Source organism: Suncus etruscus, chromosome 6 (assembly GCF_024139225.1).
Source record: "Suncus etruscus isolate mSunEtr1 chromosome 6, mSunEtr1.pri.cur, whole genome shotgun sequence".
NCBI lineage: Eukaryota > Metazoa > Chordata > Mammalia > Eulipotyphla > Soricidae > Suncus > Suncus etruscus.
The window spans coordinates 131,355,833-131,371,124 of NC_064853.1; the positions used below are offsets into that span (position 1 = coordinate 131,355,833).

Consider the following 15,292-nt stretch of genomic DNA (forward strand, 5'->3'; position numbering starts at 1 on the left):
TACATGTGATTGGGACTTAGCAAGAACAAATAAGGGCCTTGCACCTTGTTGAACAGATATTCATTTTGAGGACTGGGAATTCTTCCTTTTCAAGAATCTTCCCAGGAATGAAAAATGGCCACAGTGCTTTTTAAAAGGAGAGAAGTGCCTTTTGATGGCACATGTGCCACTTGTGCTGACAGAGCAGGTTTATCTTTCATTTAGGCTTATAGAAGGGCTGGCCACTTTCTGGAGCACTCAGAACTACAAATTGAGACTGCATGAGGGTGCCACATGAGCATTAGGTTTTCTCTTTCCCTTTCCAGAGTCACAGCAGAAAATGACTTTCTACACAGCTTACTGAGTAAAGTCACGGCCTCCAAAGGAGACAGCGGAGGGCAAGGTACAGTGCCAGTGTGCTGAGGTGTCCGGGTCTGATTCTTAAGCAAACACTCAAAATTCCTAAATTCTGACAACAGCCTTCTCAGGACAGGCTGCTGTGAAAACAGGATCTCGTGGTCTGTACAGCTGAAAACCACATCTCCTAAGGCAATGGGAGGTGTACCCTACTGCCAGAAGAACCTATGTCATATGTTTCTTTATCTCTTTGAGTTTATCTCTTCCACTATGGGAAAAGATGGTCCTTACCCCATGTGACAGAGCTGGTCCAGATAGAATTTATGGGAAATCTCTCACATTAGAGCTCTTTGCTTTCTACCTCTGTCCTCCTTGAAACTATATGTAGTTGTCTATCTCTGCTTCTTATGGGCTTCTCCAGACAGACCAAGGATGGGTCTGACTAAAGAAGTTGGATTTCTCTGTTGATCTTTCTATTCTAGGCCTCTGGGTGACTATGAAGATGCTCGTGGGTGACATTGTTCAGATCCGGAAGGACTACCCACACCTGGTAGATAGAACTACTGTGGTGGCCAGGAAACTGGGTTTCCCAGAAATCATCATGCCAGGTTTGATCACCTTGTGGGGTACTTGGGAAGAGTGGGGAAGTAATAGGGAATGGGAATTTTCTAGACTTTAACAGTGATTTAATTTAAAAAATTTAAATGAAAAAATGATGTTCGTTTGTTTTTGTAAAGTCTGTTCCTTTTTTCCTTCCGGAATTTATTTCCCTGATGATAGCTACCAAAATCAAACCTTGTATAACAACGAGTCTTACTCTTTCATACATTTCATGCATTCATGGAAGAAACATTGTCATATCTGTAAGATCTTTTAATTTCTATAAATAGAATATCACTTTATATGCAATTATTTTTATACTTTATGTAGTGTTTTATAACTTGTTTTAAATCATTTAATAATTTATCAAGGACATCCTTTCTATTTTGCTACATTTAGAATAAGTATCTTTTAAGGGAATAATACCATTCTCTTAAAAATTTAAACTATTTTTTATTACTCGAAAGAAACTCTGTAAAAATTACAAATAAAATAAAGTGTTATAAAGTAAAATGTGAAAAATTTCTTGGAAATCTTTGTCTCCACAGGACTGCAGAGATAGTATAGCAGTTAGGCACTTGCTTTGTATATGGTCCCATGAAGACCAGCAGGAATATACCCTGTCCACTGCCAACTGTGGTTTAAACCCTTTTCCCTTCAAGCAACAAAAAATTTTTGTCTCCAGAATTCACTTCTATTAAGTATCCTATCTATGTACTTTAAATAAATTATTGCATTAGAACACATAAAACTTTCTGTTTTGTGCTCCACCTATATCTTAGGCTGGTTTTTAGGACTGTTCTCACTTCCCCACTCTTTAATAGACAAATGCCTGTTCTCTAGGGCGTTTTTTGCCTCACTCAAGATTTCACTTCCTTGTCTATTCCCCCACTTATTTATTTTTCTTTTTTGGTGTTTGGGGCATGTCCAGCAGTGCTTGACTCTGCTCTCAGTAATCACTCCTCATGGTGCTTAGAGGACCACACGGGATGCTGGGGATCAACCCTGGGTCAGCCATGTATAAAGCAAGTGCCTTATCCACTGTACTAACTCTCTGGCTCCCCTTGTTGGGGTTTTCATTTCGTACAGTAAAGGTCTATGATTGTCATAGCTTTTTGTTACTCATGGGGCAGAAGTAATTCAATTGGAGCTTTCCTTTGCCTTTCCAGAAGGTGTCACTAGAGGACGAAATTAAATGATTTTTGTGACTAGAAAATATGGTCTATTTTGACAGGTACAACTTCCCATTTTTTTGTGCCTCTCTTTTTCTGATTTCCTTGTGTTTCTTTATCCTCTGACTTTTCCAGTCTTCCTGGTGAGGTCAAAAAACTACAACAGCAACAAGAAACAAAAACTTTTTTTCAAGCAGTTTTGATTTTAATTTTATGAGTACAAGTCAAGGTGGGAGCATTGTCTCCCACCTTATAGTCACCCCCTCCCCACTTGTCCTTAGTGAGTTAGTATTTCTTTTGTTGTTTAAACTCTATCACCTCTCTGCCTCAGGGGACGTCAGGAATGACATCTACATCACACTTTTACAAGGTGACTTTGACAAGTACAGCAAGACCACACAGAGGAATGTGGAAGTGATCATGTGTGTGTGCAACAAGGATGGCAAAACGCTGCCTGTAAGACTTGGATGTTGCTTTCTTTGAAGGGGAAGTGTGGGAAGGGAGAGGGTGCTATCCTTTGCTTTGGCTCCTAAAGACTTGTTTTTCTCCTCCCAGATTGATCACTTCTCTAAATGTTAGATGTCTTGGGCATGGGATAAAATAATGTTATCAACGTCTTATCTTATAGTGGTCAGGGTGGTAGTTAGGGGAATAGTAGTAGTATACAGTATAATAGGGTAGTAGTGGTGGTCAGGGCAATTGTATGATGCCAGAAATCAAACAAGCAAAGCATGTGTCTTATCCCCGTATTTCCCCCTTTTCCCCGTTTAATTGTTTTGTTTAGTTTTCAGGCTACACCCAGCATAGTTCAGGGATTACTCCTGGTTCTGCACTCAGAAACAACTCCTGGCAGGCTTGGGGGACCCTGATTGAACCCAGTCTGCTATTTGCAAGGCAACTTGTACTCCATTTGACCCTATTTGTTTAGACAACATTTTTCATTTTCTTTCAAGATTCTTCCTTCCCTCCTTCCTTCTTTCCCTCCCTCCTTCCTTCCCTCCTTCCTTCCTTCTCTCCCTCCTTCCCTCCCTTCTTCCTTCCCTCCTTCCTTCCCTCCTTCCTTTCTTCCCTCCTTCCTTCCCTCCTTCCCTCCCTCCTTCCTTCCCTCCCTCCTTTCTTTCCTCCCTCCCTCCCTCCTTCCTTCCCTCCTTTCTTTCCTCCCTCCCTCCTTCCTTCCTTCCCTCCTTCCTACCTTCCCTCCTTCCTTCCCTCCTTCCTTCCTTCCCTCCTTCCTTCCTTCCTTCCCTCCTTCCCTCCTTCCCTCCTTCCTTCCTTCCTTCCCTCCTTTCTTCCTTCCTTTCCTCCTTCCTTTTTTCCTTCCTTCCCTCCTTCCTTCCTTCCCTCCTTCCTTCCTTCCCTCCTTTCTTCCTTCCTTTCCTCCTTCCTTTTTTCCTTCCTTCCTTCCTTCCTTCCTTCCTTCCTTCCTTCCTTCCTTCCTTCCTTCCTTCCTTCCTTCCTTCCTTCCTATTTTTGTTTTTTTTTTGCTGGGGGAGTCTAGCCTCTACAAATAGGTTAGGTATTTAAGTTAAAAATCTTATTTTCATGGAAACCTAGCTAGTTTATTTCATAAAAATTCATGGCTAGAGAGAGGATCAATGTAGAGCCTTGGACTGATGTGGAGATTTAGATGGATTCAAACAGACATTCCCAGCATTTAATCTAACTCCCTAGTACTCAGCCAGAAATTTTGGTGAAAATTCTTTTTTCATAAATTGGTCTCCAGAGGACTGGCAGAATATATTTAAGAATGCAAAGCACATTGTTATAAATATTTATACAGCATATGTTCTATACAATATTTGTCATGCTTATTTATATTTATTTACTTATATTTACTTTTAGGTTGTCAGCAATTGTGTCCAGTGTGTAGGAGGGCTTTGCTTCTCTATTTATCTTTTTGGAGTACTGTTCTTAGCTGAAAATAAAATCAACTCTCAGCAGAAGTTTTAGCGTGGGCAAATAGTCCTCTTAGGTCACAGTAGGTGGTCATTAGCACAGAAGGGTCTGGTTTTAAGTTTTGCTAAGTCCTCCACTGTAGCTTTGGGCGTGGAAATCTGACAGAATTTTCTACCCTCTAACTAAGAATAACTAGCACTCATAGAGAGATTGCTATACCAGTCTCTGTGTTAAGTGTGATGCATTACTATTAATGTCCCCATTTTACAGAGGAGGAACTAAGCCTTTGTCAAATGAAGCAACTGCTTCAGCATTTTGTATTTAAGGCACAAATGAGTTTCCGGGGGTGGGGGGTGAGGTGGAGGTGGGCAAAGAGATAGCATGGAGGTAGGGCATTTGCCTTGCATGCAGAAGGATGGTGGTTTGAATCCCGGCATCCCATATGGTCCCCTGAGCCTGCCAGGAGCGATTTCTGAGCATAGAGCCAGGAGTAGCCCTTGAGTGCTGCTGGGTATGACCCAAAAACCAAAAAAAAAAAAAAAAGAAAAGAAAGCCAAATCAAAACAAAACAAACAACAAATGAGTTCCCAGGCTTCGCGTTAGTATTTTATTCTGTTTTGAGATTTGGGCCATACCTGATTTGGGGCTACTACTGATTCTGTAGTTGGAGGTCATTGCCAGAGGAACTCAGGAGATGAAACTCAGCCTCCTGCCTGCATAATATGTTCTCCAGTCCCTTGAACTGACTCTTTGTTGTTTAAGCATTTCATTTTAATGCCTGTAATTAATAAAAACATCTCTCTAGTTTTAATTTTTTATTTTTGTATTCCCCCTTTCTCTACTTATTCCTCCTTTCTTTACTCACTGTTTCTATTGTTGTTACATTGTACACACTGGTTGTGGTACTTGTATAGATTTTGACTGCAGTGCTTGCCAAGGGGTCACACATCCAATGTGCTTGCACAACTTGGTTGCATTATTTTAAAGATTGTACTATTTTCTGTGACTCCGAGGGTACCAAAAATCAGAGCCGATAGGATTGCACATTGACTGGTGGGTGGTGGGATCAAAATGGCATCCTCACTGGCTTTCAGTTTGCAAGACAAGGATTCTACTGCTAACTATCCAAGGACCCCTATTTTTCATTTTGAGCATGAGACCATAGGGCTGGACTTATACTGCAGCAGGTAGGGTGCATGTCTTGCATATGCTTGATCAAAGTTTGATCCCTGACATCCCATATGTTCCCCCACGCCTACAAAGAATAATGCCTAAGCACAGAATCAGGGATAGGCCTTGAGCATCATTGAGTATGGCCCCCCAAAAAACCCAAAATAAAGTAAAATAAAATGAGACCAATAGCCACTTCTTTCAGATTCTGAAAAGTTTTATGTTTTTTAAAACTTAAATAAATATAAATATAACCTATAAATCTATTTTATTTACAAGGACTGGCCTACTAATATCTACTTACGTTAAGTGCAAATAACCCACTCTATATTAACTCACCCTATATTTTTTGTGTGATGATGTTGAACTCTGAAACTTTTCTGAAAAAAAAATATGGAAGATACTTTGCTTAATGGATTACAAAGAAAAAGTGGATCTGAAGGAAAACTGCATTTTATGAATGTATAGGACATTGCTTTGAAGTTATTTTTATACAATTACTTTTATACAACTGCTGAAGAACTTTTAATCTCAGTTCCATTGGGGAAAAAAAAACTACAAAAAACAAAAACTCATGGCTATCCTTGCCTTCAGTGTTACTGAAAGACAAGTTAAAAGAAATCATTCACAGCCTTATGTCGTTTCTAAATGATTCGTCCTCCTTCACCACCCTCTCCACTCCCCATGAATAGGCTGAATAAGCACTTAAAAGTAAGCAGGGAATCTGGACTGAACATAAAGGTAACTATGAAGTAAGGCGATAATTTCCAGTTTCGTTTATTAGGGAAGTTATGGGGGAGTTCAGTTGACTGACTATTGAAATTGCAAAGGAAGTCTGTGAGGAAGTTTTTTTTTTTTCTCTCTATTTGTAGAAATAAATATTACTGCTTAATTAAGTGTTAGGCAGAAAAACACTTCAACACGCCTGTTTGATTTTGTGCATTCTATGGGAGCAGAAGCTATCCCTTTAGGGAGAATTAAATTTTCCTTCTGCTCTAGGTACACAACTGTCCTTGACAGCAGGGCTAGAGGACAGAATAGGTTAGACCTGTCCATGGCTCACAATGGGATCTGAATTGTCTTGCGTAGGAGGAGCCAAAGCAGTGATATCCTAAAGGAGTGGATTCTGGTATTTAGCAGAGAAAGCTTCAATCCTGGTCTCCTGTCCTGTTAGAGATGAGATCTGGGAAAGTTTATTTGTCTTTAAAGGTTGAATAATAATCTCCTACTCTTAGAGTTACACGTTAAACAAAAACATTAGGGGTAAAATAGCTGGTAGGCTCTATCCTGGATAATAGGAAGGAGGGCAGCATTCAGAGAAAGTTGACTAGCTATAAGTTGAACCTTGGACAGGTATTGATGGTGGGGAGGGGTTATGGGCAATACGATGTGGAAGACTGAAGTTAATGAAAGAAGTGAAACAGTATAGATTATATCCAAGATGGAGAAACCTTTGTTTTTCTGAGACTAGACACCACTTGTTGTAGTGGTTAAAACTGCAATCTTGTGGTCAGACAATTAGTCTCAAAACTCAGTAATGTTAAGACTAGGAAGATAATCTTGAGCAAATTACATTAGCTCTCTAAGACTAAAGTTCTCTTGTGAATGTTTCATGAGGTGATGCCCATTGCTGTTATCTTAGGCATTTCTAAGAATAATACTAAGACTTTTTTCTCCTGCCTTTAGCAATCAAAAATTTTGTTCCTGGTATAGTTTTGTGGTATTCAGTTGTCTGGCATATCACACTTTGGTGTTTGCCAGAGATATATGTGTATTTTCAGATTTTATAAGTTGTATGGGATTTACTGGAACTACAGAAACAACCCATAAATGTCACTAGATATGAAATGTGGAATGCTGGGAGCATCTAGGTTTTTGCAGAAGAGACACTGGACAAAAGTTGTGGGGTCTGAGAAGAAACCCAGATCTATTACTTTACGAACATATGACTTAACCTTTCAGGGTAACACATGTTTTAAAATAGGCATGCTGATGGTGATCTCAGAAGTGGCTATGAAGACTGAATTACGTGGCATAGAGCATATAAAGGGCATATCATGGTGTGAGACCCAAATCACCCCCGAAATGGTTAAAATACATTAGCTTGGTGCCTCAGAGTGTTCTGAAGGATTTCAACCCACTGAAAACTGAGATTTGTGACTTACCTCAATTCATTGTCACTGGTTAGTACCCTTTCATTTTAGAAATTCTGTAAAAAACACCATATACTCTGTTCAAATTTATTTGATTTGGTTACAAGTCATTATCCAATATTGAAACCAAGCTCATTCTTTCTTGAAAGCTTGGAGAGAGCTTTCTTTCCACCAGGGAGGGTCAGGATTCTCCTTCCTATTATATAGGTTAACTTATTTCATAGGGGTCACAGTGTAACCACCATGGCAAATCAGTGATTCTCTGGAGAATCTTATGGAATCTGGTGAGAATCATGGTATTATCTGACCACAAAATACTTAGAGGCACATGTTTTTGAAATGTGGGGCCCTCAAGTTCTGCGTGTTGGCATTACAATGGCTAGTCTTGGAGAAAAAACATGCACTGGTCCCTCCTAGGGACCTTGAGTGGGTAGTGTTTTGGGACTGAATAGCTAGAATAAACAGAGAGACATAATTTGGGGATAATATACTGACTGAAAATATATTTCCTTTTTCCTCTATTTAAGGCAAAGAATAAGTATCTTATACAGACAGATTTGCCTACTCTGTGCTTTTTCTACTTAGGGACCAATCCAGAATCTTTGGTTAAAATCATCTCAATTGTAATCACCTTCAATCATTCATTTTTTAAAACAAAATTTTTATTGAATCATTATAAGATAGTTACAAAGTTGTTAATGTTGAGTTTCAGTTATATAATGTCCAACATCCATCCTTCACCAATGCACATTTCTGACACCAACGTCCACAGTTTGCTTCCCACACTCCTCTCCTGCTCTCCCTCCTATCTGCCTCTATGGCATATATTTTTCTTCTCTCTGGCTCTTGCTTTATTTCTATTGTGAATGTTCATGCATGGATTTTCCTCATTTAAACATTATGGTGTGCAATATGGTTTCTGAAGCTATTATCATACATATCACTTTACTTCCTTTCAGCACCCAGCTCTTGTCAAAAGTGATAATTTTCAACTATTATTATCATACTGGTCCCTTCTTTGCCCTAACTGGGCTCTCCTACTCTTTGTGGCAAGCTTTCTATCATGGACCAGTTCTCCTGACACTCATCTTTATTGTCTTTGGGTATTATTACCATATGATAATTTTATGTCCCACAAATGAATGTGATCATTTTATCTCTCTACCTCTCCCTCTGACTCATTTTGCTCAGCATAATACTCTCCATACCATTAATGTACAACTAAATTTTATGAGTTCATTTTTCTTACAGCTCCAAAAAATTCTTTTCTGAGGAAGACACAGGCTTAGCTCATGTCCCTTCGTTGAACGTTCATGTACCTATCATGTCACCACATTGCTTATTTGTTTAGTTTGTTCAGGCTGTTATTCTGCCACATGACTGTGACCCTCTTGACGGGTTCCATATTCCACAGATGACTCATGCTCATATCCCAGGGCTAAGTGCAGATTTGGTGCCAGGAAGCAATTTGTACCTGTGAGCTCCCTCAACACCCCCACCTTCTTCATGCTTGTATATCTGTGCGAAACCCATGCCGTCTCTGCTTTTTCAGTTCCTGCCAGTATCTTGGTATATTGATATTAGAAACCCACCAGAATGATCTGCTGCTTGTCTAATTTGAGGCTTTTTGTAAACTTTGTGCACACTAAGATTGAGGAGACCAATAGGCTATCTGCAGTAACTGGTTGCAATATATATAGGACAGCCATGTAAATGTCTGGTGTGCTTCAGTGATTTCCAGCCTGCATGTAATAGAATTTCTATAGTTAAGCAGCTGTCACTCTCAGAACTGGGTACATTTGTGTATCAATCTCTAATATAGAAGGGCCATAATAGGTAACTGGCATATTATACCAGGTTCAAAAGGCTGGGATGTCAGGATTATCCAAGGCCCTAAGGTCTAGGCTTTGGGAGAAACATTGTTTAGCAGAATAAATGGCAATGCTGTAGTATTTTATCTCTCTTTTTTATTCTTGGTTCAGAATGCAATTTGTGTGGGAGCTGGAGACAAGCCCTTGAATGAATATCGGTCTGTTGTGTACTATCAAGTCAAACAGCCACGGTGGATGGAAACAGTCAAGGTAATAATAATGTTAATAACAATAGCAGCATCCATACTGTTATCATAGCCTGAGTTCTGAAGCAATGCCCTAGCTAGTCTGTCTCTCTGGTATGTCAGGGAAAGAATGATTGGCACAGTGAGGAATGTTTTGGTTCTCTTGATCATGGCTTACTGTCCAAGACTTAACTTCCATGGGATGATCAGAGTTCTCTGTGCATAGTGCCCAACCCATCAGGCTGTGTCACAATAGTCAGAAATGAGCAATGACAGAGCTTGCAAGCAAGCATCAGGTACTAAAAGGCCACTTACTGCTTGAGAGAGATCCTATTGGGAAGTGTCCCCAGATAGAAGTGGTACTAATCATACTAATCATAAATATTCAAAATATTGGATCATCACACTTAAACAGAAGGGAACATGTTGCCTTGGAAGAGGAGTCTGGAATAAATTCATAGAACAACAAATGCTGATCCAAGTCTCAAATATTTTTCCCTTGTAATTAGTAGTAGTTTTATTCAATCCTTCACCTGAACTCAAACACAGGATATTTGCCTAGTTTCTCTTTAGGTAATAGGTATTCAAACTTCAGTTATTCTTGCCTTGTAAGAGTTCTTTTATTTTTTAGGTATTAGGTCACCCCTGGCAATACTCAATGGTTACTCCTGGCTCTGTAATCAGTTCATTATTTCTGGTAGTTTTCAGGGAACCATATGTGATAGGAATGCATATGCCTGATCCCCTGTACTGTCACTCCTGGTAGTGCTTGGTTAACCATATGGGGTACCAGGAATTGAACTCAGGTCAACTGCACCTATGGCAAGTGCCCTACCACTGCAGGATATCTCTAGCCTACATATTCCTTTTCAAATTAGCCAGTCTCCCTCTGGTCACTCTCTTCAATGTACATAACTTTGGGGATCAGAAAGCTCTTGAAGACCTTTTTCTTGCCTCTGTACTATCTTGCACACTGCTTACTTCTCTTTGCTAGTCCTGGTCACATAATTGATATCTATATCTATATATGTGTATATGTGTGTATTCACATTTATATAGTTGATTCTTTGGGGCCATGAGCTCTTTCAGTTCAGAGGTTCTACCTTACATTCACATTGCCAGTGTGTCATATGATTATAGCCTGTAATAATTGTTCAAACTTTGTGAAATGATAACCATTCAAAAGATTCTCAAGTGTACTTTTAGGGTATACTTTTGGGTTAAAACTTCATAGTAAGTGTCCCTAAAGTCTACATTTGTTTAACTTTTAGTAATCACCTATACCATGGAAATATTCTCATTGAAAATTAACATATTTTTTTCATTTGGCCTGAATTGTAACAGAGAGACTTTTGAAGCTAACAGGTAGAGCAGCTCAGAACAGATCAAAGCATCTAAATCAAAGATGCCAGCAGGCCATTCGCTAGCAGTACCAGGGAGTCTTCTTAACTCAGGCTATGAGAAAGGCAAAATCTTCTGCACTAGGGGCCCAACCAATGTTATGAGTGAGCCCTAGAATTTTCCTAAATATTTTTGGATTCATTTAATTTTATTAATTTACATAAATGAGAATCCTCAAGCAGACACAGTAATGACCATTGTTGAATTTACTAAACATTTTGAAATGACAAGAATTCTGGCATGTGTAAGGGAAATGTGCATTGTACAGTTTTTAGTGCATCAAATCTTGTGCTAAAGTTATGCGACTTTTATATCAATTTGGGGGGAATCATTTTTCTCCACTCTAATTTACACACCTCTTTTCATTGGCTGGGGATGCAATTTGCCAAATGGGTTACATTTGGTACTTTATTTTCTCTTCATAGTTAGTTCTTATGTCATTTATTTACAGTTCATCAGGCTTGATGGATGGATAGTAAATCAATATGTAGCTCTCTCGCTTAACCGGTCAGGATGTAGGGTGTGAAGAGCCATTTAACTCCTTGTCTTTTGAGCTCTGGTTTCTCCTCTGAGGTGGCTGTTCCTATTGAAGACATGCAGAGGATCCACCTGCGATTCATGTTTCGACATCGGTCCTCTCTGGAATGTGAGTGCTCAACTGAATAACCTCTCTCTGGTTCCCCTGAGGGGTGAGGTCAGTGGGGAAAGTGGGTCATTCATAAACCGTTTTTTTTTTTTTCTGACCTTACAATATTATTTCCAGCCAAAGATAAAGGAGAAAAGAATTTTGCCATGTCCTATGTGAAGTTGATGAAGGAGGATGGCACCACTCTGCATGATGGAAATCATGAATTGGTTGTCCTAAAGGTACCCAGTTGGAAATTACTCCATGGTTTTTGGAGCAAAAGAAGTGAATGGAAGATAGCAGGATTGTTTACTAATTTGCTGCAGAGATCACAGAATCACATACACCAGGATTTACCTATTGTGTGGTCTTAGATAAAGTATTACCCTCTCTGGTCTTCTGTTTCCTCAGTGAATACTTAGGAGACTATTACATGACAGTTGATGGGAATAAGATTCATGGAACATTCACTAAGTAGAAAAGGTGATTGTTACAAACAGAATAGGATATAGAATGTAAAGATATTTGTTGCATATGTAGATGACAAGAAATATTTGAGACATGTCTCACTTCAGCTAATGGGAAAATATTAAATTGGGGTTCTTGAATCTATGGCTAACTACATAAATAATGAAATATTCTTCTATGTCTGCTATTAAAATATCAGGTTCCCTTTTCTTTAGTACGCATTTTCTTTATTACGCCACCAAGTGTGACCCAAAGTCCAGATATATATATGGCCACATCAATTACCTCTTTATCAAAGTACATTGCATGAGACTATGAGACGAGAACTCTTTTTTTTTTTTTTGGGTCACACCTGGTGACACTGAGAGTTACTCCTGGCTATGTGCTCAGAAATTGCTCCTGGCTTGGGGGACAATATGGGATGCCGGGATTCAAACCACTGTCAGTCCTGGATTGGCTGGGTGCAAGGCAGACACCCTACCACTGTACTATCTCTTCGGTCCCTGCATGAGATTCTTTTGAGTCACTCCTATTTTGCAAGAACATCTTCTTTTTCTACAGTTTGTTTTTATACTTATAATACATCAAGGCAGTTCTTGGCTAGACAGCCATTTTTCCTCCAGAAGACCATTCATTTGGCCTATGTCCCAACAAAAGCCCATTTACAGTCAATTTTCAGTTTATTTTCTTAAGCCTCAGTGTACACAAGTGTAAACTAGGAAAGATAACATTACCCTCAGTAGTAGCAATTGTGAAGCTTATCTTAAGTAAACTGAGATATGTAAAGCATTTATTGGGGCATCTGGTGGAGGGCTCAGTAAAAGTTAACCTATTTAATGCCATTAGGGGACTCCTGTGTCTACCACTTTCCTAGAATTCTTCTTTTATTCTGCTCAGCATCTCTAGGAAAAAGATAATATTGTTAATCCTCAGATAAATTTCCAGACAGAGAGAGGCCAACCAATGCTTTTAAGCTAAAGGAATTGTGACTAGTAGAATAGCACTTTTTTTAAAAAAAAAAATGATTTATTTTAGGGGCCGGTGAGGTGGCTCTAGGGGTAAGGTGTCTGTCTGCCTTGCAAGCGCTAGCCAAGAATTACCATGGTTCGATCCCCCAGCGTCCCACATGGTCCCCACAAGCCAGGGGCAATTTCTGAGTGCTTAACTAGGAGTAACCCCTGAGCATCAAATGGATGTGGCCCAAAAAACAACAACAACAAAACAAACAAAAATATAATTTATTTTATTTAAAGGCCATGCATCACATAGTTAACAACCAGGTTAGGCAGTTCAGTGGTTTGATTCAGTGATATGCTGCTGCTTATGCCCAACCTTGCTGTGGACCATCAGGCTTCTGAGCTTCATGCAGTGGTTCTCAAGAGCTATGAGGGGTTGGGTACTGAACTTGACAGGTGCAAAGAATGTGCCCCAACCCCCGAGCTATTTTCTTTTTTTCTCACTATTTCTAATCCCCTCTTCTCATCCTTTACAATGTTAATCTGGCCTTTGTAAAACTTTGTGTAGCATGGGTTGTATACCATCGGGGGAAGTAAATGAGCTGCTTTTTCTAGGGAGACAGCAAAAAAATGGAAGATGCCAGTGCCTATCTGACTCTTCCTTCTTACCGACACCACATGGAAAACAAGGGAGGCACTTTGAGTCGAAGCTCCAGCAGTGTTGGGGGACTCTCCACCAGCTCACGAGATGTGTTCTCCATTTCTACCTTGGTGTGCTCCACAAAGCTTACTCAGAACGGTACTGAAATCATAAGCTTTGTGTATGATGTGTGTATTTCTGTATGTGTGTGAGTATATGAAAGAACATTTTGATATGAGCAGTTCAGACCAGTAATAATAATAATTTTATCTGTCTTAATTATTTTAGTGGGCTTGTTGGGTTTGCTGAAGTGGCGTATGAAGCCTCAACTCCTCCAGGAAAATTTAGAAAAGTTGAAGATTGTGGATGGAGAGGAAGTGGTGAAGGTCAGTAGGGCTTTATCTGTGTACATTCAGGATTGATGACAAAGCTTTGACTAATGTTTTTGCTTCAAGGTGGGAATCGAGGTACTGGGGAAAACATTTTCTGACAATGGATCATAGATTTCCAAGATGACATGAGATATCACTACTGGGAAATTTAATCCAAGGACATTGACTATCAAGTGTCCAAAGGATATGATTATCTGACTGTTTCAGTCTCTGGAAATAGATCAGTCTGGACTAGATCCATCTCAAACAGTTCTTAACTTCATGAACTAATACTATGAGCAGGAATAATTTTCTGGATTGTTGTTGAATATAGAAAGTGGCATTATGAGTCAGAGAGATGGCATGTAGGTAAAGTGTTTGCCTTGCATGCAGAAGGTCATTGGTTCAAATCCTGGCATCCCATATGGTCCCCTGAGCCTGCCAGGAGCGATTTCTGAGCACAGAGCCTGGAGTAATCCCCGAGTGCTGCTGGGTGTGACCTAAAAACAACACACACACACACACACACACACACAAGAAAGGAAGTGGTATTATCTGGAAACAACCTAAGTGTCTGAGAACAGATAAGTGGATAAAAAAAAACTGTGGTCTATCTACACAGTTGGAATATTATGGACTAGTATAGAATGGAATACTATGCTGCTGTTAGGAAAAATGAAATCATGAAGTTCACTTATACCTGGATGGGAATGGAGATTATTATACTGAGTGAAATAATTCAGAGGGAAAATGTAAAATAATATCACTCATTTGCGGGATATAAACATAGTACGGAAAGTAAAAGATAGTATGGTAATAATATTCAGACACAATAGAGGTAAGAGCCAGAAGACCAATTCATGGTAGAAAGCTTGCCACAAAGAGCATTGAGTGCAGTTAGAATAGAGACGGGTCCACTATGATAATGATAGTTGGAATAGTTGGCACTGCTCACTTTAGAAAAGCAGCAGGGGGTGCTGAAAGGGGATAAACTTATATGCATGATACATTAACAGTAGTTAATATCAGTGTCAAAAAGGAGAAAGAGAGAGAGAGAGACAGAGTGAGAGAGAGAAGCAAAATGCCTTTCCAAGAGGCAGAAAGGAGGGTGGTGGGAGAGAACCTGGGACAATGGTGGTGGGAAAAGCACACTGGTGAAGGGTGGTGTACATTCTATGACTGAAAATAAATCATGAATAATTTTGTAGTCGTGTGTTTAAATAAAGTAATTATACAAATTATTCAGGATTAAGCCAGAGAGACAGCACAGAGATGCTTGCTTTGTACATAGCCAACCTGGGTTTAATTCATGGCACTACACGTGGTTTTCTGATCACCAGAAATGATCCCTTAGTGAAGAGCTAGCAGTAAGTATCTCAGAGTTTGACCCAAAATTTAAAGAAAAAAATCAGCACAGTCTTTTTATGGAACACAATATTAAACTAAAT

The 15,292-nt window shown here is 39.5% G+C and overlaps 1 protein-coding gene across 1 annotated transcript in view; it reads left to right on the forward strand.

Moving 5' to 3' along the window:
• The window catches only part of DOCK2 (dedicator of cytokinesis 2), a 442,819-nt gene that overhangs the window by 67,990 nt on the left and 359,537 nt on the right, over positions 1 to 15,292 (forward strand). The window contains exons 13-20 of the mRNA XM_049775655.1: positions 306 to 382; positions 819 to 944; positions 2,440 to 2,564; positions 9,310 to 9,408; positions 11,358 to 11,430; positions 11,548 to 11,651; positions 13,449 to 13,632; positions 13,762 to 13,859. Of these exons, the coding sequence (XP_049631612.1) occupies positions 306 to 382; positions 819 to 944; positions 2,440 to 2,564; positions 9,310 to 9,408; positions 11,358 to 11,430; positions 11,548 to 11,651; positions 13,449 to 13,632; positions 13,762 to 13,859 (886 nt within the window). The remainder of the gene's footprint in view (positions 1 to 305; positions 383 to 818; positions 945 to 2,439; positions 2,565 to 9,309; positions 9,409 to 11,357; positions 11,431 to 11,547; positions 11,652 to 13,448; positions 13,633 to 13,761; positions 13,860 to 15,292) is intronic.